General features: G+C 39.1%; 2 protein-coding genes across 4 annotated transcripts; both read right to left on the bottom strand.

Moving 5' to 3' along the window:
- Positions 1-5,829: 5,829 nt before the first annotated feature.
- Positions 5,830-12,713, bottom strand: LOC106517516 (putative monooxygenase p33MONOX). Its single transcript, XM_014008403.1, has 8 exons — positions 12,610-12,713; positions 11,887-11,980; positions 11,581-11,768; positions 11,353-11,464; positions 11,128-11,255; positions 7,368-7,495; positions 7,062-7,243; positions 5,830-6,958 (listed from the first exon to the last, which is right to left on the bottom strand). Exons 2-8 carry the CDS (start codon positions 11,912-11,914, stop codon positions 6,753-6,755), a joined length of 972 nt encoding a protein of 323 aa, XP_013863857.1. The 5' UTR covers positions 11,915-11,980; positions 12,610-12,713; the 3' UTR covers positions 5,830-6,752.
- A 3,571-nt stretch (positions 12,714-16,284) lies between these two features.
- Positions 16,285-22,090, bottom strand: LOC106517532 (C-X-C motif chemokine 9). 3 transcript variants are annotated; one of them, XM_014008428.1, is made up of 4 exons: positions 21,799-22,090; positions 17,270-17,390; positions 16,981-17,058; positions 16,285-16,869 (listed from the first exon to the last, which is right to left on the bottom strand). In XM_014008428.1, exons 1-4 carry the CDS (start codon positions 21,860-21,862, stop codon positions 16,731-16,733), a joined length of 402 nt encoding a protein of 133 aa, XP_013863882.1. In that variant the 5' UTR covers positions 21,863-22,090; the 3' UTR covers positions 16,285-16,730. The 3 variants fall into 3 exon arrangements, with proteins under 3 accessions (XP_013863882.1, XP_013863889.1, XP_013863897.1); XM_014008435.1 differs by lacking the exon at positions 21,799-22,090 and adding an exon at positions 17,479-17,691 and having other exon boundaries at positions 17,270-17,381; XM_014008443.1 differs by lacking the exons at positions 16,285-16,869; positions 16,981-17,058; positions 17,270-17,390 and adding exons at positions 20,874-21,220; positions 21,332-21,409; positions 21,590-21,710.
- Between the last annotated feature and the right edge of the window lie 3,291 nt (positions 22,091-25,381).

Here is a 25,381-nt window from a genome sequence, read left to right as displayed (position 1 = left end):
GACCTTGATAAGGAAGGACTCAAAGGGGGTAAACTTTATTCTGAGACTGATTACAATAAAGTTACAGTTTTTTCATTTCTTTCCTGGGTCAGTATCTGGTCGAATTAAGAAATGTGGTGCTCCGAGGTAAAGATATAATTAAATATAGCATATGTAAATYTGATGTATTTAATTATATCCACAAATTATCTAGTTCAGAATTCTAAACTTTAAATTACCCTACAGGTGAAAGAGGGGCTTGTGGAGTTACAATAAGGAGGAATTAAGACCAAAGCGTTGCAGTTCCACTTTATATAGACCTCAACTGAACGATTTAAATGTGAAAAAGGATTTAAAAGCATAAATGTTTCCTTTAATAGATGACAAATCCACTTGCATGTGTTTGACTTTAATCCAGTGACTCTGTGTTCTAAATTTATATTTAAAAATCATCAGTCAAACTAACTTAAGTAAGCTGTGAATTGAAACCCACCTTTTCCCACAGTGTGGAGTGGCAACCTGTCTTTAACACAATATGTACATTGCACATAAAACTGTCATCATGTGGTGATTGCAGTAGTTGCAAAGTGGCAAATATTAATCGTTGACAGTTTTCTATATGATTTTGCCCAAACTTACATCAGAGGAGTTCTGAGTTAAAGCATTTTTAATACTCTACAAGGAACTAAACTGGCTGTTAACTCATCGATCCAGTCAGAATTAAACTTTATTTCTTCATACACGTCAACCCCTACGGATGTTTACCTGTATAATGAGCCTCAAAAACCCGTAATGTTTGTCAAAAATCCATTACATTATAAACATTACATTAAATCCATATAAATCTCTTGGCTGCTGWGATGACAGCACCTGCAGCGCAAAGCAGGAGTAAGGGAGAACAGGAGAACTTATTTCTAGAAGCAGAGCGGGTTGGAAGATAGTTATTTGATGTTATTTATTGTTTTATTTAAACATCCTACAGGCTCTAAGATGTAGAATAAAATTGAAACTGAGTTTTTAAAAAATCAGTGAGATTGCTTTATACCTTAGTAAACCTACAAAATGAGGGAAAATCTGTATAAATTACAGACAATCTGTACAATTTATGTTTCTTCAAACTCAGGTCATGCAAAGTGCTACCTACAACAGGTAAGATATTGTTTGCTTACATTTTTTTCTAAAGAACATCTCTTTTAAAGGTCTGAGTACCTTTTTAAAACTCTGTGTCCTGACTACTAGAACATTAGCATCTGGACACYCTGCCAACCTTGTGATTAGTCGAGAACCTCCTGGACCATACCTCCAGAGTGGAGAGAGTTTATTTCATTCGCTCACCTGATCTGCTCTCACACTCTTATTTTACGGGAACACACGCTCGCACTTAATACCCAACCCACTTAAGTGTCCTTTTCGCCTCTTTGGGTCGTCTGTGGAACACTGTCAAATTATCGCCAGATGTTCTGGGGTTCTGGAGTCGGATGATGCACAACACGACCCAGTAGTGACGTCAAAGAGACCCTCCTCCTTGATGTTTTTCTTGGGTTTTGTCATCTCTCCTGTGAGTCAAACAAACAGMGTTGTCAAGGGTGATTTTTAGTGACCAATAAAAGATGCATGCATGGATAAGAGGCAGTGTATACTGAAAGCAATAAATAAGGCGTATTAGTAATAAACTCCCCAGTGGATAATATTATCTTATCTCTAGCTTTAGTGTCTTGTTTGGGAAAATTCCTCTGTTGTTAAAGAATGAAAAAAAAAAACATTGTTTACGCCAAAAATCTTTCCTCTGTACGCCCAATGTTTTTTTAGTTTTATTAAAATATTTTTTTAACCTGTACATTTAACACATCAGGTAATGTACTCATTAAAAGCTCATAAAACCATTCTCAAAACTTCAACCATATTTAGACTTTACCAGCTTGTTTCCAGTCACAGGTTTGCCACCACACGTAGGTCTGAATCTGTGGGGTGAGCTAATTTTCAAGAAATGATGAGGGTTTTAGTAACGGCTGACTCGCAGCTCATTTTATAAGGGTGTGGCGACTCAAAGTTTGTTAAGGAAGGGTCAGACTAGTTTTCTGACGAGTAAATGAAAGCAAAACAAAGTGTTTTGCTGTGTGGTCACTTACAGGGTGGCTCTTTTTCTTGCACATCTGCGAGCAAAGTAAAACGATACATAAATGTATTTTTTTTWAAGTTTTGTTGACTCCAGAGAAAGAAAAAATCTTTATTACGTCATGACTGCTGAGGCACTCCACCCTCTCTGCGCTCTATTTCCCCATCTCCATGTGTCTGGCCTCCCAGACTCTCCCACCCACTGCTCCACTTCGCCTGTTCTGTGCTGCTGCTGAAGTGTGTGTGTGTGTGTGTGTATGTGTGTGTGTGTATGTGTGTGTGTGTGTGTTTTCAGTTTAGTGTTACTGACACTGTGGCCCAGCAGTTTTATGTGCCATGTTTTGTACAGAACATGACTCAAGGTCTACATTTGCTTCCCAAAACTCTTCCACCTATCCCTTTGATCACGACAGTTTTTCTTTTACCCTATTTGTACAAAACCTGGTGTTGATGCTTATTTTCCTGTTTGTTGTTTTTTATTTCACATTTGTGCAATCTTACTGCTACCTCATGCTCTTTTAGACATGAATGTATCAGAACATAAAGCTCATTTATGTGGATATGACATTTTTTTGTAGATGTTGGACTTTTAAAAATATATCTTTATGGGTTTCCTATAGAAATAAGKTAGCTTATAGAATATTGTCATGATCTGTGTCTTTGCTTTAGTTTTCTAGTGTTTCAGTGTTCCCTTGTGCATCTCTCCCCTGCTCCAGCCCCACCCATGCTCACCTGTTTCCCCTTGTGTCTCCTCCAGGTGTTTCTTGTCCTTAATTTGTTTGTCTTTATATTCTGTGTCCTGTGCTTAGTTTGGGTCATCATCATCATCATCATCATCATCGTTTATTTATAAAGCACAATAAAAACCAAAGTGCTGTACAGGAGCATAAAATAAAAACAATGAACCAAGTACAGTAATAAAATGAACAATAAAATCAAACAAAACAGCAAAGGCTGGTCTAGTGATCCTGCTCTTCAGACTCAAATGCCTGTTTAAACAGATGAGTTTTTAACAGATTTAAACTCACTTAGAGACCCAGCAGACCTCACAGACAGTGGGAGATTGTTCCAGAGCCGAGGTCCTGCATCTGAAAAGGCTCTGTCTCCCCTGGTCACAAGCCGAGACCTGGGAACAACTAAAAGCTTTTGATTTACATATCTCAGGGATCTATTTGGAATGTGAGGCTGTAAAAGCTCAGTGAGATAATGAGGTGCCAAACCATTTAGACATTTGAAAACTAAAAACTAAATCTTAAAAAGAATACTAAAAGAAACAGGCAGCCAGTGAAGAGAATACAAAATCGGAGTGATGTGTTCGCGACGTCTTGTCCCTAAACGGGCAGCTGAGTTCTGAACTAGCTGTAGACGACGAACCAAAGACTGATCCATCCCACAATAAAGAGAGTTGCAGTGGTCCAGTCTAGAAGTGATAAAAGCATGAATTACCCTCTCAAGTGCATTATGAGGCAGGTAATCATTGACTTTACTTATAAGTCTCAAATGATAAAAGCTAGACTGGACTACTGCACTGACCTGTTCTTTAAATTTAAAATCAGAATCCAAAAACACCCCAAGATTTCTAACAGACACACGGCCAGGCAAAGGGTCCAGTGGTCCAACAGCACTACTGCATCCTGTCAGTTTATCAGAGTTACCGAATAAAATGACCTCTGTCTTTTTATCATTAAGATAAAGAAAGTTCAGGTCCATCCATGCTCTCACGTCTTTTAAGCATTCAAGTAACCTATTTACAGACTGGGATCTGCTAGATCTTAATGGAAGATAGACCTGAATGTCATCAGCATAAAAATGGTATGACACGTTATATTTGCGAAAAATAGATCCCAGGGGGAGCAAGTAAAATGAAAATAAAATTGGCCCTAATATGGAGCCTTGAGGTACTCCATACTGAAGGGTCAGTGTTTTTGTGCTGCTTTCCTCGGCCTGTGTGATCTCTCTGTGTTCCTACTGAGATTTTGGTAAGCTTTGGAGCTGTTTTGCCAGCCATTTTGAGTTTATTATTAAAACCTTTTTGCCATTTTGAGTTTATTATTAAAACATTTTAGCCATTTTGAATTGTGCCTGTGCCCTGGGTTTTTCCCTGCTTGAACCTCACAAATATAACATAATAAAATAGGTTTCCTATAGAAATAAAACAAGTTTTCCTCAGTTTCTTTAAAAACACTGTTCTTCTTGAAATCTTCACCAAACTTACCATATTTTTTGCCTTTTAATTTAGCTTTTAGCTGCCATTCTGCTAGATACTTCTAGAATGCAGAATTTTATTTTTAGTCTTTAGCTAGCATTCAGCTCACTTTAGCTTTTGCTATTCTTTTGCTACTATAGTTTTTAGCCAGTGTTTGGCAATTTGTATTTGTTTAATAATTTTTATCTTTTGTTTTTGATGATTCTAGCCACAGATTTGATTCTTTTAATTGGCTTTGCTAGACTTTTTGCTACGTTTTAGCTAGGATTTTACTACTCTTAGCTTTTAAGTTGACATTTTGCTCTTTTAAGCTTGAGTAACTCAGTTTCAGGTTGTTAAACAGTTAGCATTTACACCGTTGCAGAAAATATAGTTTCTTCATGGATATATATTTACTCTGAATATCTCTACTTAACTGTTTTCTGTCACTTATGACTTTTACTTTCCAATTTTTTTCTTTTTATCTCTACTTTGCATTATTTCTCCACTTGAAAACCAAAACCTGACATCTTGTGACCTAATGAGATCTTAACAATAAAACTACAGAAAAAAAAGTAACACAAGGTCAACACATATTTAAATACTGTGAATTTTCCTGCTGCTGTGTTTGAGAGCAGACACAGTGGCAGGAGACACACCCTGGAAGAAATGTTTGCTCACAAAATAAGGCAAGCTGGTGACTTTTGCACGCAAAGTATGAGGCACAAGCCAATGAGCTTTAAAAAGAATGTAACTTTATGAGCACCTGAATGGGTGCCTCACTGGCGACAAAGGAAACAGCAACAAAGAGTCTTGGTTAACAAATACGACAGTGGGTGTGAATGTAAAGCCGATCCCTAATTTTACATGCTTCATGGCTGCTTCTTAAAAAGATGAAAAATTATACCCCATCATAGCTGCAGGATTCATTAGAACTGCAGCTTTCTTGCCTGTCCTGCTTTATAATAATCAAAAAATAACATCAATCTTAACAGCAATCTGGTGAAATCACATTGTTATGGCGCCATCTTGTGGCCGAAGGCCGCAAGTAAAAGTTGATCAAACTACTTATAAACTAAATTAAATGCTTCTGATAATGGCCACGTTTGCTTGTCTTGAGTCGGGTTGAGTAAAACGGAAAACAAAAACAAAAAAACAAATCCCCCCCAAAAGCCTGGCAAACTCAACATTCTGCAATTTAAAAAATGATTWAAAAAATCTAAATGTCTCTTAGCACAACACAGCTGTTATAAATGTGCAAAATACCTTTTATATTTGAGTTCATTAAATTTACCAGATAAATGATTTACATTGCATTTTAATGGACTTGTTTTTATGAAATATAAAAATTATTTTTGATGTAACAAAACAGAGTCTATTTTTAAACAATATTCATCAAATCATTTGAACTTTATTCGATTTAATAAATCTCAAACTACTAGAACTGTGAAGCAAACCAATTAAACTGCATTACAGCTGAGTTTTTTTTCACCAACATCCTTCTGACATCTCTAACTTAGACATATCCATAAAAAAATGAAAGACCCAACTACATTTGTTATGATTAAATTTATTTACAGATCTCAGTGGGAGATATTCTCCCTTGTGCAATAATACTTGGCAGAATAAAACTGTTTTTCAATAAACCAGCTAAGTCCTTAGACACAAGAAACTMCAAACATAAACAGCCTTTTAAATGCAGATGATTTCAACCTGTTTAGTCGTATTGCAGTCACACACTGTTGTGACAATAAAACCCCACGAAATGTACAACTATTTAAAATAAACAAAATGGATACAAAGCAAGGCAATGTGAAAATAACTGGAAAAAAAATTAATTTAAGGGGGGGTTGGGTCACTTTGGGGTAAAAGCCATACAATAAGATACTTTCAGATATTAATAATAATAATAATAATAATAAAAACTTTGATTCCTAAATCAAGCACACTGCAAGTTTAGGCACATTATCAATCACACGCCATAAAATATTCTGCATGCTAACAAAGAAAACACTACACATACYTTTGTGAGCTTATTTAAAATGGCAATTAAAGAATAACAAAGTCAGGGGAAAATGAAATAGGTTGTCGGTGTTAGCACAAAAGGCAATGCTAAAATGACTGGATTTTAGAAACGTCTGACAAGAAGAAAGGGATGAGACAATGCATTCAAACACGCCAAATAAGTGATGACAAAACATCTTTCTTTTAGGGGGTGGGGGGATTAAATGTTTTTTCTTTTTCTTTGGACCATTGAGTTGGAAGCAGAACCATTTTGAAGATCATTTGGAATCCTCTGCTAGTGGGAGTAAGAGTACAACGATGTTCTTGAAGATGGTCCCCATTCCTCTCAGCCTCAGGGAAGTTTGTTCTGGAGCAGAATAATGCAGGGAAGCACAACGAACAACCACATAAAGGGGGGGGGGGGGGGGTGGCTGTGGCACAGAGGAGCAAGGTGACAGCTGGTCTGACTTCAGAAGCCTGAAGGTGTTAAAACATTCATGTCCCGAGGTTTAAGTTTGTGTGGTCGCTGTGAAACCTGCTTGGGTTCAGAGACTGAGATTTCAATCTTGGGGGGCATGAACTTGGCAGGGTCTTCCACCTTGAGGTTGATCTGGGTGTTTGTGCCATCCATCGTGGAGGACTTGTGCAGGCCAAAGTAGGATTGCAGCGAGAAGCCTACAGGATAAAGATGTTGTAGTTAATAATAACCTAAAAAAAAAAAAAACCTTTGTGATAGTAAAACAAAGCCTTGTACAGTGCAGATGTTGAAACCCCTCACCTGTGCTTGTTTCGGAGCCAGGATCCGTGGGAGATTTGTGCACCACGGACCGAGATCCAAAGAGGTTCCACCTGTCCAATCCACCTCCGCCTCCTTCATTTCCTCCCATGTCTACGTGTAGGTTTAATCCTTCCGGCTCTGGAATTGTAAGACAAGGTGCTGAACTTATCTGCCGCCAGTTCCTGTGCAAAGGGAAAAAGACAGGAAAATACAAGAAAAACATCAGATTTATCACAAGGCACAAAAAAAGTTACTTCTCTACATTATGACAATTTAAGAGGAATGTTTAAAAAGCAGGGTGCTCACCTGCGATTAACAGCTGGTGACGAGTGGGGCGTGACAGTGGGGGTAACAGAGGGGGTGACACTCGGGGTCGATTGTGCAGATGTTGTGAGCCTGTCCTCCTTGAAGTCCCCACTTGGCATTCTCAACTTCTGCTCAAACAGAAAAAAAGACAAACACTTAAAGAACCAATTCACCGGACCACACTCAGCCTGCAAATTTAAACATAATAAATATGTGTACATGTTTTCACTGTTGTCAATAAGCTGATTAAAGCTGCAACGCCAATCTTATTAAGAGAGCAAACATCTGAAGTACACGATTCAAGAGGTCAAGTGTGTATCAGATCAAAACTACAGTCATGGCCAAAAGTTTTGAYAATGATTCAAATGTTAATTTTTACAAAGTCTACTGCTTCAGTTTTTATAATGGCAATTTGCWRATACTCCAGAATGTTATAAAGACTGATCAGCTTAACAGCAATTAATTGCAAAGTCAATATTTGCCTAGAAAATTAACTTCAAGGAGAGAAGTTCCATGGTTGCCAAAAAGGCTCCAGGGRGCCCAAGAAAGACCAGCAAGCGCCAGGACCGCCTCTTAAAAGTGTTTCAGCTGTGGGATCGGGCTACCAGCAGTGCAGAGCTTGCTCAGGAATGGCAGCAGGCAGGTGTGAGCGCATCTGCACGCCCTGTGAGGCGGAGACTCTTGGAGCAAGGCCTGGTCTCAAGGAGGGCAGCAAAGAAGCCACTTCTCTCCAGGAAAAACATCAGGGACAGACTGATATTCTGCCAAAGGTACAGGGAGTGGACTGTTGAGGACTGGGGTAAAGTCATTTTCTCTGATGAATCCCCTTTCCAATTGTTTGGGACATCTGGAAAACAGCTTGTTCGGAGAAGACGAGGTAAGCGCTACKACCAGTCTTGTCTCATGCCAACTGTAAAGCATCCTGAAACCATTCATGTGTGGGGGTGCTTCTCAGCCAAGGGAGTCGGCTCTCTCACAGTCTCACCTAAAAACACAGCCATGAATAAAGAATGGTACCAGAATGTCCTCCGAGAGCAACTTCCCCCAACTGTCCAAGAGCAGTTTGGTGATGAACAATGCCTTTTCCAGCATGATGGAGCACCTTGCCATAAAGCAAAGGTGATAACTAACTGGCTCAGGGAACAAAACATAGAGATTTTGGGTCCATGGCCTGGAAACTCCCRAGATRTTAATCCCATTGAAAACTTGTGGTCAATCATCAAGAGACGGGTGGACAAACAAAAACCTAGGAATTCTGACAAAATGCAAGCATTGATTGTGCAAGAACGAACTGCTATCAGTCAGGATTTGGTCCAGAAGTTGATTGAGAGCAAGCCAGGGAGAATTGCAGAGGTCCTGAAGAAGAGGGGTCAACACTGCAAATACTGACTTGCTGCATTAACTCATTCTGTCAATAAAAGCTTTTGTTACTAATAATGATTGCAATTGTATTTCTGTACGTGATGAAAACATCTGACATTCACGCACGAAAACCAGAGGGCAGCAGATCATGTGAAAATATAATATTTGTGTCATTCTCAAAACTTTTGGCCATGACTGTAGTATCTGCATCCACACATCATCCGCTACTGCAATGGTTCCCKATCCTGGTGCTCAAGTACCCCTATCAAGCATGTTTTACTTGTTTCCCTGCTATTCAGCAGGTCTTCAGAAGATTGTTAATCACTCATTCATTCAAACCAGGTGTGRCAAATCAGGGAAACATCTAAACATGCAGGAAATGAGTCCTTGAGGATCAGGGTTGAGAATCACTGCTTTAACACCTTATCTGATTTATTATTTACAAATAAAGAATCAATGACTTCCAGAGGCAATAATAAAAAACATAAAACTGAGTCAATATTATATTTTGAAAATGCCTCATCAAGCTCAGACAAGCTCTTGAGGCGTTGGTCAATATTTAAAGCAGTGATTTTCAGATGTTTCCCTGATTTGACACACCTGGTTTGAATGAACGAGTGATAAACAATCGTCTGAAGACCTGCTGAAGAGCAGGGAAACAAGTCAAACATGTTGGATGGGGTACTTGGGGACCAGGGTTGGGAACCACTGCGCTACTGTACATGTGTGAAGGGAGGGGGAAAAACCTATAAACTGGATGGAAATTCCAGCTCTAACGAATAACAAGAGGGAAACAAAAACTGAACAAGAACAATGACCTCACACATTCACCTGCCGTGTCACAAACAAAACATTCTCGGTTCATTTTCTTCGTTACAAACACAAAAACAGTTTAAAACAGTTTAGTCTTTTGTTATATTTGATACCTATTGCACCTTTACACCGAAGCAAATTCCTAGTCTGTGAATCCTGTTCATTGACAATAGCAATAAAACAGATTCTGACAAAGATAGTGTTTACTGGATTTCGTAACAACAGAGAGTTATTGTAAATATTTATACACACAAAAGGCAACTGTTCAAGGGCACGCCTTACATTGGTAAAACTTCTATAAAGATGTTAGTGGCACAAATGCGGATTATAGAGGGCAAAACAACACTGAACCCTTGAAGAGTAACCGAGTGTTTTGTTATCAGTTAGCTTCGAAGCAAAAATGCTAGCTAACATTTAGCTGTTAAGCTGATCGCGGCTAAGTCATCACATATATACTGTATATACACGGACGTGTTGCTTTTACTAAGTATTGGTTTATTTCTCTTTAAGTTTCTGTTGTAATTTTTAAGCAAAGCCGCTTTACATCCGCTAAAGTTACGGCACAATCAGCTGTTTTCTTGTGTTAGCTCCGCTAGTAGCATGCTAAGCTAACGGCCTTCTTCTTTTAAGAAGAAAACGTATAAAGGCTCGTAACGAAACAAGACATTTTCTCGACACAGACCTTTTTATGATAAGCTTTCTTAGACGTCTCAGTTCGATGGCAGTCTTCATTTTGTCCATAATTCGTTTCAGTGATAATTATTGTTTTTCTGGAAAATTCCGACGCGGCCTGCTGCTGTATTTGCCGAACCAAATCGATCTGTTTATGTTACGAGCTCGGCGATTGGTCCTTCTCAGACACGAACCTCGGTTCGTGGAAGGCAGTTGCCAGGTAACAGCGCCGAATCACAAAAGCTTGTTACGTAATTTGTTTACCAAGTTGTTCTAGATATTGTTTCGCAGGCTTTCACTGTATTATTACACGATTTACACATTTGATCACAGAACATATTCAAAACAACTGCCACTTTTCTGTAAGTAGGATCGTTTAAATATCTATTTCTACATCTACATAAATGTTTTCTAGCTGGTAGAACCTGAACATGGGGTAGGCCTTGATAAAGCTGGCATGCAAAGTTGATGCATCTGCACAGGTAAATAAAACATTAAACTGTGTTCCACTCACAGATACTGTGTGAATATTATAAAGTATCAATTTACTCCTTCATACATATGAAAAGTACCCAATTTTTGCTGTCTGGGCAAAACTTTGTTCCTGTTTTTAAAGTTGTGACAATGTGACATTATGAAATCAAACTTTGTGTCTGTTGGAGAGAGATATAACTAATCCTGAAGAAAGTCAAGTATAGACCGCACTCGCAAACTTCTGCAGTTTGACATCTTATCCTTATTATCTTATCCTCTTATCCATCAGGCGTCATTAGAGATTCTTCATAGGTAGACAGATAAGTATGCAGTTGAAATGAAAGTCACGCTTTATATGTGTGGAAAAAAACTCAGATTGGCTCAGGGACAAATCATGCCCAAGTTGCTGGCACCTCATTTCCCATTTGTTTGTACTTACTGGCATTTTGCCATCAGTTAGTCGATGGAGGCGAGTCTCCTCTGCAGAGAGGCCCTTGTGGGGTGAATAAACCGTTTCTGTCAGTCCTGCCTGGTGCTCAAACCTTTCAAGGTTTTCTTGGGATTGCTCTGAGTGTAGTTGGAAAAACAGATGCAATTAGTTCGTATTAACGTCCAGATCTCCGTACGTTTAAGGCTTCCAGGAAATCCTGCAGTTATTACTCACTTATCATGAGGGAGCTCATAAACGTGGAGGCTTTGGCCTTTACAACAGACACTGCAGACTTTTGTTGCATTTGTGCCTCTTGTACCAGGTGCTTGTCGTCATTCTCAGTTACCTAATCACACAAGTTTTATAGTTTTAAGGATTGATTTATAATCTAACAGACAAGTACATGAGTCCAAAGTGTCCAATCTACTTCTGCATTAGAAAATTTAAAGCACCAAGAAGCACCTCGGCTGCGTTCCTAAACTTGTGATGGGGGATGACGGGGTCTTTCCAAAGGAAGTTCATTGTCACGTCCACGGGGGGTGAATGCATGGGGGAATCTATGTGCTCATCGTAGCTAATGTTGTGCCGAGTCATCCTCATGGGAGATGACAGATGGCCACAAAGACCTGAGGACAGGCCAGACTCGAGGGCTGAAAAATGGTGGCAAAAAAAGGACAAATTATAGCGTACTTTGGAAAAACAATTCACCATTATTGATTAAGACCTTCTTGTTTTTTTCATTATGTTGCATCAAAACATAAACATTACCTGGAATATCTCCTCGCCCTGAAGCCATGATGACACCAGATCAGGGTGTGAAGTTCACTTAAACAAACACTGGAGGTTGACAGTGGACTCAGACCTGCGTCACATGACATCACACCATGTTAAACCAGTGAAACAGGGTAACAATTTGTAGCAGTCRTTTTACATAAAAACAAAAAACATCCAGTGTCCATGGGCTAATGATGGCAAAGTGAAAGAGAAAAACGTCCAAGATGGAATTTCCAAGACACAGAGAGAGGTGCCCTGTTTCCTGCCTGCTCCACACAGGAATGTAGCTGCAGTGTTGGTTTAAATCAGTCATTATCAGCTCCCAGCAGAACAACCAAGATGTCCTGCAGAGGGCTCAGTTTTCACATGGAAATCAAACATTTGACATGACAGTATCGGCCTCCTCAGTTTCACCTGAAACCCTGCATAAATGAACTTGAAAAATCTGACATGATCTACAAATTTGGTYTCAGAATCCACCCCTTCTCAGATTTATTGCTTAGTGGACTGCTGCTTTCCAGACTGTTGTTTATGCCAGGACTAAGGGAAGCTGTGACTTGCAAAAAAAAAGAGGAAGACAATATAATAGCTTTGAAAGTTGGAGCTATAAAAACAAAATTAACTTCAATGTTACATTACTTTTAAGTGATCCTTTAAACATTTAACATACTTGTCATGCCTGTAGTTTGTTAGTTACARGAGTGCACTTCAGCTCACCTCTGCTGTCAATATTTCCTTCCCCCTCAGTGAAATAACTGCACACAGGCGGCGGTGTCTTCGCAGCAGCTGTCGGGTCGACGTGGCAGATCACAGGGAAGACGGCAGCATGTTTGCTCACCGGTGAGTTCAGCCATGACTTTTGGACGTGCAAACAGCAGTGGGGACAGAAACACACGGCAGCAGTGGTGGAGGGGGTAAGCTCTCTGCCAGCAGGCGGAAGTGACTGAATGAAACTTGAAGCCCCGCAGAGAGTCTGGCTCTGCAACGTGAAAAGCCAGAAATGTCTCTGCTTTAGTTTGAAACTCTTTGTGTTATATGCAGATCTGTCCCAGGAGGGCGGCTATGTTACACAATTGAGACACACACAGGCAGCAGGACTGTTTTAGGCTACTTGTTTATCTGCAACATGATGATTCTGTGATTGACTTACCGTATTTATTTGTGTATAATACGATTTCATGTATAATACGACCCCCCCCTTTTTTTGAGCTTAAAAAGCATTAAAATTCAATCCTCAAACTACCTCCAATTTCATACAGATGTCAAGATTTTTCAGCCTTTGCAGTCTTTATACATATTGGTAAAATGATCATTAGACTGTTCATTTTATTTTAACAACATACTATGCACTAAAAGGTATTTTGACAACAAATATATACCAGCTGTAGCAGCATCATATGAATTCTGGCCTTTTAACCGTAGTCCACCAGGATGCGCCAACACAACAGTCAGAGAGTTCACATGAGATTTCGACCATCTTCTGGGGGAAAAGCAGATTACTTCCTACTCGCGAGCGCCCCTTCTGGTGGGGAAACTTTTTTTTCAGGGATACAAACTTTTTCAGAACACCGGTAGACAGCCGCCATTACAGACGAACATGTGTTTGTTGTTGTTCGAGGAGTGGCCCAGTCACATGCTGATGTCATTAGTTAACTATCATTACTAAGGTGCAGGACTACTTTCCCCCCCTTTTTTTCACATCATGTTGCCTGCTTGGATCTGTTACTACCTCACTGAGGCATGAAGGAGTGTGAGGTAAGCTAGCCTGGTAAAAACCAGACCCTCTCCTTCACTTTGCTTCATACGAGGGTCTGGACTTTCTGCTATTGAGAAGTGATTCTTGCAGGAGGCATGGCCTCTGCTGAAGCGTGTGTGTGTTGCTGCGAAGGAGGCTAAGCTAAGAAGCTAACCAGAAATCGTGTGCGCTGTAAACAACCCTACCGAGAGGAGAAAAGTACCGAGCTGAATGAGACGGCTGTAAATGAGAGCTGCTGCTTTGTCAGACAAATTTAATTTAATTTGGAAGCCTTATCAACACGGACTGGCTTCATTCACTTCCTCCACTGCCGTATGCTAAAATAACTAGCAGAGACACTGCACAGAACATCGACATCATTCATAACTCTGCCTTCTGTTTGTTGATTGGCCCAGGTAAAACAAACTACAAGCAGACACTGCGCGGAAAATTGACGTTCTGCACTCTGATTGGCCCGGCTAAAAATCTGCCAGCAAAATCCTTGTCTATGGGAGAAATCCCAGACGGAGCAGAGAAGGGAAACTAGAATTGAGCGGAGCTGCGTAGGAAGGCAAGTGCCAGGCTAGAGGTAAGCTTGCTTCGACTGCTTTTTACAACGCGGTCTCATTTCCGGAGTCAGGCATTTTGTGAATGAAGCCAATATTTCAGTTAAAATACATAAGTAAAAATATTTATCCAAGTATAATACTACCCCCCAACTTTATGGATGATTTTATGGATTTAATTTTACGTATTATACTTGAATAAACACGGTACCTCTTCAAGTTTTGCAGAAGCTTAAAGGAGCAATATTGTGTTGRTCAGGCATATATTTAATTTCTATGCCATAATAAAAGTAACTATGTCACCATCAGTTGTTATTAAAATGTTGTTTATATGTTTAAATAAGGAAAAAAATTTAGTGCGCACAACTCAAATTTCCTTATAAAAAAGGGTAAAGAGTAAATGGGTGCCTGGTTCTGAATAATCAAAATAATAAAAAAAAAGGGGATAACCAACACTACAAAAAATACCATGGTTTTAATAAGGGCAGAAAACAGGAAGTGTTTCGGCTACATGCCGTCGTCAACTTGTTACAGATCAGACACTATATGTTTAAATAAAAATAAACTTGACTTCTCATTATATCTATTTCTAGACACCTTGAAATTGGCCTCTGTCTCTCTAAGAACCTCCTTCTGCTTCTGTCCTGCCCATTTCAGCCTGGGGCCATGTGTGTGTGTGTGTGTGTGTGGCTGCCCGACCTGACCCTGTAGCACGATCCATACTGTCAGCTCATTTGTGCATGCGCTAAGTGATAGACTTCTAGAATGTGCACAATTTAGGAAAAAATACTGAAAACAATTATTTCTATACTTAATTATAAAGGTGTGTTCAATTATATTCTAAAAACAGTTTTAAGTTTGTATACATTTTTGATTAATAAATTATAGATTTATGATGCACATATATTTATTTACTGAGCCCGCGAGGGGACATGGGGGATTTTTTTTCTTGTTACGTTCCCATGCAAAAGTATTGCGTTACCTCGCAATACCTTTTGCGTTCCCTCGAAAAAGTCGTTTATCACTTGTGCCTGTCGGTTTATTAAAAAACTCACATGTTTACCATTAGCGAGTTAGCCTACTGCTTTAATTCAGCTTTAGAATGAATACATCACACAACCACGCATGGAAGTGTGTCTTATGCCAATATTTTAACACAGTGCAGCCACGCAACATCAATGTCAATTTCACGAACTTGTGGCGACACATCCTGTTTTGGTAACTGGATATTTAAAAAAAATTCTGTTTTAATGCAGTTCATTTACAAATCCAACTTTTGTGTGGGAACACAAAACAATATTGCGAGGTAACGCAAAAGTATTGCGAGGGAAATCAAAGTTATTGCAAGGTAACGCAAAAGTATTGCAAGGGAATGCAAAGAAAAAAAATCCCCCCATGTCCCCTCGCGGGCTCCGTATTTATTTATAATAACTTGCAAACTATTTTCTAGACAACCGTGTTGTAATTCATCTTATCTTTATTTTTTTTTCCAAGAACAAAAATCCACAGCTGCTGCACGTTGCCTTTTCTTTGAAACATTGCAGTTGATGAAAGACTGAAATCGAATGAATTTTGTCATCAGTCTAGCGAAATGCACATGCTAAAAACAATACTTGTACGGATCGTGCTTCTGGTACGGATCAGGCAGCCACAGTGCGTGCTCTGTGATGAGGAAGCTCAGCTTGGAGACACAGCCCAGAGGAGGAGCTGATCCCAAAAGGRGGTCCTAGTCCCAACCAGTCGTTTTTGCTCACCTGCCTGGCTGCCTCAGGACACTACAGGATTTCTCAAACATGCATGAATGAGTCAAAGCAAGCCTTTGATGAGAGGATGACATTATAACATGATATAAAACTAAAAAAAAAAAGATTTTACATGATATTGCCCCTTTAATCTCTCATTTATTCAAATTAGATGTGTTGGAGAAAAAATACCTCTTAAACACATGTATCAAACTCCAGGCCTGTGGGCCAAATCCATCACTCATTAACATTTTATCCAGCCCCACGTGCAATACTTTAACTGTGATGTTTCTCTTTTTTGTTTACCTCTTATGACAACAAGCCAACTTTCAAGAATACACGCTCAGCATACCTGTCCCTTTAGATGTTTATTTGTATCTTAACACTCCAAAATCTGCAATTTTCACAAAAATTCTGTATTTAAAAAAAAAATTAATTAGAGGGAGGGACGGCAGTAGTTCAAGCGGACTGTCAGCCACAGGGAAAGACAGAATGTGGGACAGAGGTAACAGCACCTGCGGTGCTGGGAAAAGGGAACAGGAAAATGGAGAACTTAATTCAGCAAAGCAGGTTAGGAGATGGTTATTTAACTTAATTTTTTTACATCCTACAATCTCTGAAACATGAAATAAATTTGAGCTTTTTTAAAAAAATCTGTTGTATTTGAAAAAAAAATCAGTGAGTTTGCCGTACATATGTATGCCTGCAAAACGACGACAGTTTATGGACAGTCAGTATAACTTGACTTGTTTTCTTAACTTTAAGGTGCATTAGTTCAGAAGAAAAATGAAGAACTTATTCAGCCAAGCACCAGCTGCCACTGGTGCCGCTGGTGCTGCTGGTTTCACTGTCGATGCTGGTGCCAGTGGTGGCGCTGAAGCCGCTGGAGCTGGTGACATCAGTAGGGTTGGAGGTGGAGGTTTTCCTCGCCTTCCTAGAGATGACAACAAAGCAGGCATTATAAATCACAGTTTGATTCAGTCGACAATTAATGTTGGAGGTTGGGTGATCGGCGTATAAACAATCAGATTATTTCAATACTCACATGAAACGAGCTATCATCTTTTTCACGGCCTGCAGRTCAGTGTTCAGGCAGTAGCGATAGCCATTTTCACTGGTGACACTGTTGGATTGGATAACAGAGGTTAGTTTTGTTACAACATGATGGATAAAAGTAAATCAACTCAAATGAAACCATAGATAGTTTGCTCAGGAAGTTAGATATGACGGCTGTCGTTGTGATTTTAGTTTTTTTATTTACTTTTTTATGAAAATGAGTATAAGAAATAAGTGTCAAATGTTGGAATTTCAGATAGCATCTCATGACTTCTTACACAAGCTCCACTCTGTCACAGAAGATAGTTGCCGGGTAAAACTGGATGTCCTTTGGACTGGACTTTGAGTCGATGCCATTTCTGAATCGCTGACACAAACAGCTCTGTCCAGCTTCATTGACAAAAAAGAAAAGGGATAGCATCAAAAATCCATTTTCATGTAAAAAGTAATACATCTTCAAATAATGCATAATGAATTCAAAACTCACGCTGGACTTCAGCGACGCAGGCCACCACAGCCAGGAGCAGGAACACCTTGATAATGCCGGACATGGAGTTCTTGTTCAGGTCGAGACMATACTGGTGCTGGTTTGGTTTGTGAGCTGAGGCAGCTGCTTTTGTTGGTAGAAGACCTGTGAGGAGTAGAAGCTGAGGATCGTCTCATACTCTTTTTAGCTCCATACATCATCTTTCCTGTGACGAAAGGGAACTTTAGGGCTAACACAAAAACCACAAAGTTAAAGAGAAGCAAAGAAGCAACCGCTTAACTGCTTCTTTTAAATTCTGACATTATCTTTGCAACATGTATCTGTATCGAACTGTTCAATACAGTGCTTTTGCTTAAATATGCACTTCTATCAAAAAATTTGTTTTATCGACATTTCTTCTGAAGATGCGTTATGTTTCAGGCTCAGAGGATCTAGTTTAACTTAGCTGCATTGTCGAGCGCAGATCCACTGAGAAACTTGTAGCAACATTGAATTTAAAAACTGTACTTCTGAGGTTGAACAAATGTCCATAATTAATTTCAATAAATTACAAGTCAAGAAGGGCATGGACATTTCATTTGCACCCCTGAGAAAAAGGTCCTAGAACCAGGCTCAGGAAAGGCGGCCATCTGCCTCGACCGTTATTAAATTATAGGCGTGTCTAAAGTATTAGCTCGAGGTGGGCTGATGATCATTGCAGAGCTTTTTTACTGTCATCTTGAGGACCAGTGGTTAACACCTTTTAGTATTTGTAGCACCAGTAATAAAATGCATTTGTGCTCAGTGGTGGGGCGGGGATGGGGTGACAAGTTTATTTTCCGAACTTATAAATAGCTCTAATCAGATGCCTTGACCATCAGGCCACACTTAAACGGGGTGACGCATTCAAGCCAGCTGTAAATCCTTTAGAATTAATGCACGTTAACAGTTTGTGTATTAGACTTATTGGATGCATCACAGATTTCTTGATTAGGTCGTCATGATGCATCTTAGTAATCCAGGTAAAAAAATCAAAATGAAAAAATAAGTAGGTCCTCTGGACTCAGCCCCCTGTGAGCAAAATGTGTGAATCAGGACCCCAGCGACAGTCAGGTGATGGAACACATGACTCTCTATGATCAATAGAGCCAATCAAGGCACTAACGACCTATTGTTTGTCTGATGGTCCTCTTTTGCATATCACCAACCTGTTTGTCCATGTGGAGGCAGTGCTTATAAGGCTGAGCTCACCTGAAACTCCTCAGACTGAAGAAYTCTGTTGGAGGAGAGATGAAACGGTTCATTGAAGAAGAACCCATCCAGAGGACTTACCGGTACTTATTTTTTCTTTTTGATTTCCTGATAAGGCATGTAAGACACTTGAGTCTCACTTCTTCCCAGCAGTGTGAAGGGAAGAGGAGGTTTGAAACTACAGCGGGCGATTGAATGCTGACATAACTTCATTTCAGTCACTGAATCTGTTTCCAAGTTATCTGAAAATGAGCCAAATAAACAGCTGATCAATTTATCTTAAAACAATCGCTGGATGTTCAGGAAATGACCAGAGCAGCTTTTTGTGGATCATCTGACATAAATATATTTACTCTGTGACATTTTAATACAAAGAAAAAAATACCTTTAATAATTGCATGAAACACACTGATTTCTGATCAGTCACTGCAAAAATTAACCATCTACAAATAAGTTGAAAAAAGTACTAAACTATTATCTGAATCTTCTCAAATGAACAATTATTAATAATCTGCCAGTGCACAATTGCACTTGGTAAGACTTCTTGAAATAAAGAAAACTTTTCAGGCTAACAAGATTAATAATCCAACATATTTCGCTCTTGTTTATATCGGTCCCCAAACAAGATCAAAAATACATTTTTAGTTCACATAAGATTGTAATATTTGGCTAGATGAACAATTTTTGCAGTGAAGTGACTACTGCTCAGAAACATTAACAGATTAAAAAAGCTCCACTTCAAACCTGGTCGTGACCAGGTTAGTTTCAGAGCACTTTTTTTTGCCATGGAAACATGTGCTTCCTCTTTTGCGGAACCAATTCAATGCTTAATTAATCCAGGTTTACACCAAAGTCCTGACTTATTCTGCTAGTTTTGTGCAATAGGCCCCTGTAGTTTGAGAGCAGGCTGATGTTTATCACGTCTCTGTCACCTCGCTTTAATTTAGCCACTGACACACGTTTCTTTCATCTAACCTTGATGTGAACCTCTGACCATAAATAAACCCTCCCAGTACGAACCACAACAAACAGATACACATTACGAGCAGCACATGCACCGCCCGGGTTGTTATATAATGGTCATGCACCAGGCACTGCACATGTATGATAGGTTAATGAATGCTTTAATCAATTGCAATATTGCAAAAATAAAACATAATTAATGCTTCAGTGCCTGCATTGCTGTTTTACTTTTAAACCATTATAAGGCATTTCAACAGTGACAATATTCTGGCTGTCATTTCTTCAAAGGACACTTTAAAGCAGAGGTGCCCAAAGTGGGGCCCACGGGCCAAAGTTGGCCCGCCAAGCCATTTGATTTGGCCCACCAGCAGTTGTCCTGGTTACTAGATTGTAATTATGTTAAATATAAAATATAAGTAACTACAAGAGACATTTAGATTAAAGTCCATATATAGATTTGCAAACCTTATAAGGTCCCATATACTTAAATTTTAAATTGTGAAAAGTCCCATGAGTCTTTGCTGCCTGAGCATAACTTGAATTTCCTCCATGTCCATGGGCTGAAAGAAAAAAAAAGTGTGGACAACCACACTGGCTGCTTGCTTAATCATAAAAAATAAAACAACTTTACTTAAGAAGTATTTGCATTTCTTATATTATTGCATTTGGCCCACGGCCCTCAGATTGATTTTAATTTTGGCCCCCTCAGGGAAAATGTTTTTTAATTTTGGCCCTCTCAGGGAAAATGTTTGGGCACCCCTGCTTTAAAGGTTATACTTTAAACTTTTAGTGAGAAGGAGTTCCTTTTTTTTGCACGGATGTGTTAAAGGTGAAAGGAACCGTGTTGGTTTTGAATGTAATAAAAACATGCTTGTTTGTTTGTGGGTGTGAGGAGTTTTAACCAATAGGACTCAACTGATCTGATCCGCCCTCATCTGAGTTGAGTGGGGGCATGGGGCTTGTCGTCAGCCCTTCTGATCTGCACGCAGCTTTGACGTCAGCCGTGCAGAACAGATAGCCAAACGTTGAACTTCTTCRAAGGTTTGATGCAGTGTGCACGAGGAACGTGTGCGATGTGGAAATGAAGGAACAAAACTGTATGAATGTCTTGTGTTTGCAGTCTTTAGCCACACGGCAGCAGTGTTGCTAAAGAGACAAAAATATTTCAGGCTTCAAACAGATAACACTCAGACTGCACTGCCTTGATTTTCTTTCTTTTTATTACAAAAAATACAGCATAATTCAACAACACATACATTATAAAACACAGCTGAATAAAAACAAAATGAAGATATGACAAACATTTTCACAAGATCATAAATACAAGATAAATAGGTCAACAAGTTCGAGTCATTTCAGGACCGCTTGTGTTTAAGGTGCACTGGTTCAGAGTTCAGAGGACAAAGAAGTTCTTATTCAGCCGAAGAAAGAGGAGAATCAGACGCGGGTTGAGGCGCTGCTGCTGGTGCTGGTGCTGTTGGTGCTGCTGGTGCGTCTTGAGGTGATGGTGGCACTGATAGGTTTGGAGGAGGAGGTTTTCCTCACCTTCCTAGAGATGACAACAAAGCAGGCATTATAAATCACAGTTTGATTCAGTCGACAATTAATGTTGGAGGTTGAGTGATCGGCGTATAAACAATCAGATTATTTCAAAACTCACATGAAACGAGTTATCATCTTTTTCACGACGTGCAGCTCAGTGTTCAGGCAGTAGCGATAGCCATTTTCACTGGTGACACTGTTGGATTGGATAACYGAGGTTAGTTTTATTAAAACTTGATGCACAAAAGGACAGAAAGTCAAATGAAACCATAGATAGTTTGCTCAGAAACTTGAGGTTTAAACTTTTTTGAATGATAAGTATGAAGCGAATTATTTCACATGTTGGAATTTCAGGTAGCATCTCATGACTTCTTACATAATCTCCACTCTGTCACAGAAGATAGTCGCCGGGTAAAACTGGATGTCCTTTGGACTGGACTTTGAGTCGATGCCATTTCTGAATRGCTGACACAAACAGCTCTGTCCAGCTTCATTGACTAAAAAGAAAAGGGATATCATCAAAAATCCATTTTCATGTAAAAAGTCGTACATCTTCAAATAATGCATAATGAATACAAAACTCACGCTGGGCTTTAGCGATGCAGGCCACCACAGCCAGGAGCAGGAATGCCTTGATGATGCCGGACATAGTTGGAGTTCTTGTTCAGGCTGAGATGACTGAGGTGCTMAAGATGTTTGGTTTGTGAGATGAGGCAGCAGTTTTTGTTGGCAGAAGATCTGTGAGGAGTAGAGGCTGAGGATTGTCTCTTAAATACGATTTTTCAGTTGCCTACATCATCTTTCCTGTGACAAAAGGGAAATTTTCAGACTGGAAAGGGAAACACAAAAACCACAAAGTGAAAGAGAAAARCACCCGCTCAGCCCACCCTCCCTCTTCTGCTTCTTTTAAAGTCTGACACAATATATATATATAAGAGGCATAATAAGAAAAGTGATAAAATTATGTAATTTCCTTAAATGAAAGCATACATTTAAAATTATGCTTTATTTCCCTTTATATTTGTCAATAAATTTTTTGGACATGTAAAGAGCATTAGATGAAAAATAAAATATGAAATTATAAGAAATCATAAGAAGCTTATTTGGTTTTACATTTTTTTTAAATGAACCAACAGAAAAAGCAATAAGGAAGAGTAAAGAGGAGGCAAGTCTTATTCATGTTATTATAACTTTTGTTTTGTAACAGCATAATATATGTCATTTATTAGTTAATTTGCCATGAGATCATATTAGTGTAGGCATGTCTGAAGTTTTTTTTTTTTTCCATTTGGCATGTGCGTCGGTGATATTTGCAGAGCTGTTTTCTCACCTATACTAAGAGCTCCAGTGGTTAACACCTTTAAGTTTTTGCAGCACAAGTCAAATGCACATGTGCTTGGAAAAAAAAACAGAGGCAAGTTTTCTTTKTTTTCCACTGTAAAATCATGATGCGTGGTATTTCAATCTGACTTTAGTGGTGTGATTAAATCTTGTATCTTATCTGATCGAGTAATAGTTGTTTGATTTTGATAATATCAGTGAGGGCGTCTGATCAAATCTGTGTTGGTTTTAAGTGAAATGTTTGGTTTCAGTGAAAGGCATGCGTTAAGTCTGACTTGCAGTTTTATATCCTCTTTCAGTTTTCTGTAAAAACTGACAACACTTAAGTTTTTATTTCCTTCTCTGTTTTTATTCCTGCACTTTTCCTTGGTACAGGCCAGCTCTGCTGTTATGAAACAGGAAACAAGATTAAAAATTTTGTARATATCTCTCTAAACTGAAACTCCTAATTTCTTGTAAGCATTTAACTCCTTGGATGAGGAAACAGCAGCAGCTAGCTGTAACACTTTTAGGTGCAGGTTTGTGAAATTCCAGCAGAAATCTAATAATTAGTTTGCCTAAATAAATGTGAAATGCAAAATTAAAAGATGTGTAAAAGTTTATAAAATAGTGTCCTGGGATTAACATCAGGCCCAAGTTCCCAGCTGCAAGTGAGAAAATAGCAGGATTTGTTTGTTGTTGTGCTCATAAACCAGACTAAGCAATACAAGGCGATAATATATTTCACTGCATTTTCTGTTTTCAAACACTGTAGCTACATGTACACTCATGATGATTGGAAAGTAGGTTACTCAATTAAACTGAGTAAAACATATTTTTTTATTACTGTAGCTATAACAACTTCTCATCTGTAAGTCGGATCTTGAAGTCAGTCAGGAATCTGTGACGTTCTAAGTTGGATTTCTGACTAGTGGTGTCCCGATACTGATACTGATACTGGTYTCAGAATTGGTACCGATACTAGTATTTTTTTACATGTACTCGTACACATAAAAAGTGCCCTGATACTCGGAACCAAATCTGATATTGATACCTGTATACTGACACTCRGTCGAATGTGTTACAGTTTTACATTTCAAGTGAAAAGTTTGTCAGTTTAATGTTTAAGAAAGTTACACAAGTTGAAATAAAACCTTATTTGTTATTTTTATTTACAGTCATATGAAAAAGTTTGGGCACCCTTGTTAATTTTCCTGATTTACCTTTATAAATCATTGATTGTTTGGATAAAAAAATCAGTTAAATATATCATATAGGGGACAAACACAGTGATATTTGAGAAGTGAAATGAAGTTGATATGATTTACAGAAAGTGTGCAATAATTAGTTAAACAAAATTATGCAGGTGCATAAATTTGGGCACCATAAAAAAACCTTAGCTCAATATTTAGTAGATCCTCCTTTCACAAAAATAACTTTCTGTAAATGCTTCTTAAAGCTTCTAATGAGAGTCTGGATTGTGGCTGAAGGTATTTTAGACCAGTGGTTCCCAAACTTTTCAGCTTTTGACCCACAAAATACCAGCAGCAGAGACCTGTGCCCCAGCTGTTGTTGGATCATAAACACTGTTTTCACATAAAATAAACAAGGGCATGGTAACAATATTCATTACACTATTTTTGTCCATTATAATTACACTAACCTTACTCTTTTGTAACAACATAGGCAAAAAATTGTTGTTAGTTCTCATTTTTTAGTGTAATTAATTCAGAAAATCTTTTCAGGACCCCACCTTCATGTTTCAGGACCCCACCTTGGGTCCCAACCCCAACTTTGGGAACCACTGTTTTAGACTATTCTTCTTTACAAAACATCTCCAGTTCATTCAGGTTTGATGGTTTCTGAGAATGGACAGCTCTGTGACACCACAGATTGTCAATAATATTCAGGTCTGAGGACTGAGATGGCCATTCCAGAACATTGTACTTGTTTCTCTGCATGAATGTCTTAGTAGGTTTTAAGCAGTGTTTAGGGTGGTTGTCTTGTTGGAAGAAGCAGCCCCGGCTTCAGCAGCTTCAGCTTTGTCACTGATTCCTGGACATTGGTCTCCAGAATCTGCTGATATTGATTGGAATCCATGCATCCCTCAACTTTAACAAGATTCCCAGTCCCTGTACTGGCCACACAGCCTCACAGCATGATGGAACCTCCACCAAATCTCAATGTAGGTAGCAGGTGTTTTTCTTGGAGTGCTGTTCTTTTTCCTCCATGCATAACGGCCCTTGTTCTGCCCAAATAACTATTTTAGTTTCATCAGTCCACAGCACCTTATTCCAAAATGAAGCTGGCTTGTCCAAATGGGCTTTAGTATACCTCAAGCAGCTCTGTTTGTGATGTGGGCGGAGAAAAGTCTTCCTCTGCATCACTCTCCCATACAGCATCTCCTTGTGTAAAGTGTGCTGGATAGTTGAATGATGCACAGTGACTCCATCAGCAGCAAGATGATGTTGCAGGTCTTTGGTGCTGGTCTGTGGGTTGACTCTGACTGTACTCAACATCCTTCACTTCTGTTTATTCCAGATTTTTCTTGGTCTGCCACTTCGATCCTTGACTTGAACTGGGCCTGTGGTCCTCCATTTTCTCACAATATTTCTCACAGTGGAGACTGAAAGCTGAAATCTCTGAGATAGCTTTCTGTATCCTTCCCCTAAACCATGACAGTGAACAATCTTTGTTTTCAGCTCATTTGAAAGTTGTTTTGAGACTCCCATGCTGCAACTCTTCAGAGAAGKTGCAAAGAGGAGAAAAACCTACAATTGCCTCCCTTAAATGCCCTTTCGCATAATTGGAGTCACATGTGTATGGAGGTCAAGGGTCACTGAACTTA

This window comes from Austrofundulus limnaeus, unplaced genomic scaffold (assembly GCF_001266775.1).
Source record: "Austrofundulus limnaeus strain Quisiro unplaced genomic scaffold, Austrofundulus_limnaeus-1.0 Scaffold1, whole genome shotgun sequence".
NCBI classification, from domain to species: Eukaryota; Metazoa; Chordata; class Actinopteri; order Cyprinodontiformes; family Rivulidae; genus Austrofundulus; species Austrofundulus limnaeus.
Note: the sequence above shows the minus strand (reverse complement) of the source record. Positions and strands in the feature narration are given on the sequence as shown.

Coding starts and splice junctions, on each gene's coding strand:
- LOC106517516 (XM_014008403.1), bottom strand. CDS start 11,914: ATGGCTTCAGGGCGAGGAGATATTCCAG. Junction 11,256..11,352: donor TATGAGCTCCCTCATGATAA/GTGAGTAATAAC, acceptor AACTACACTCAG/AGCAATCCCAAGAAAACCTT. Junction 7,244..7,367: donor TCACCAGCTGTTAATCGCAG/GTGAGCACCCTG, acceptor CCCTTTGCACAG/GAACTGGCGGCAGATAAGTT.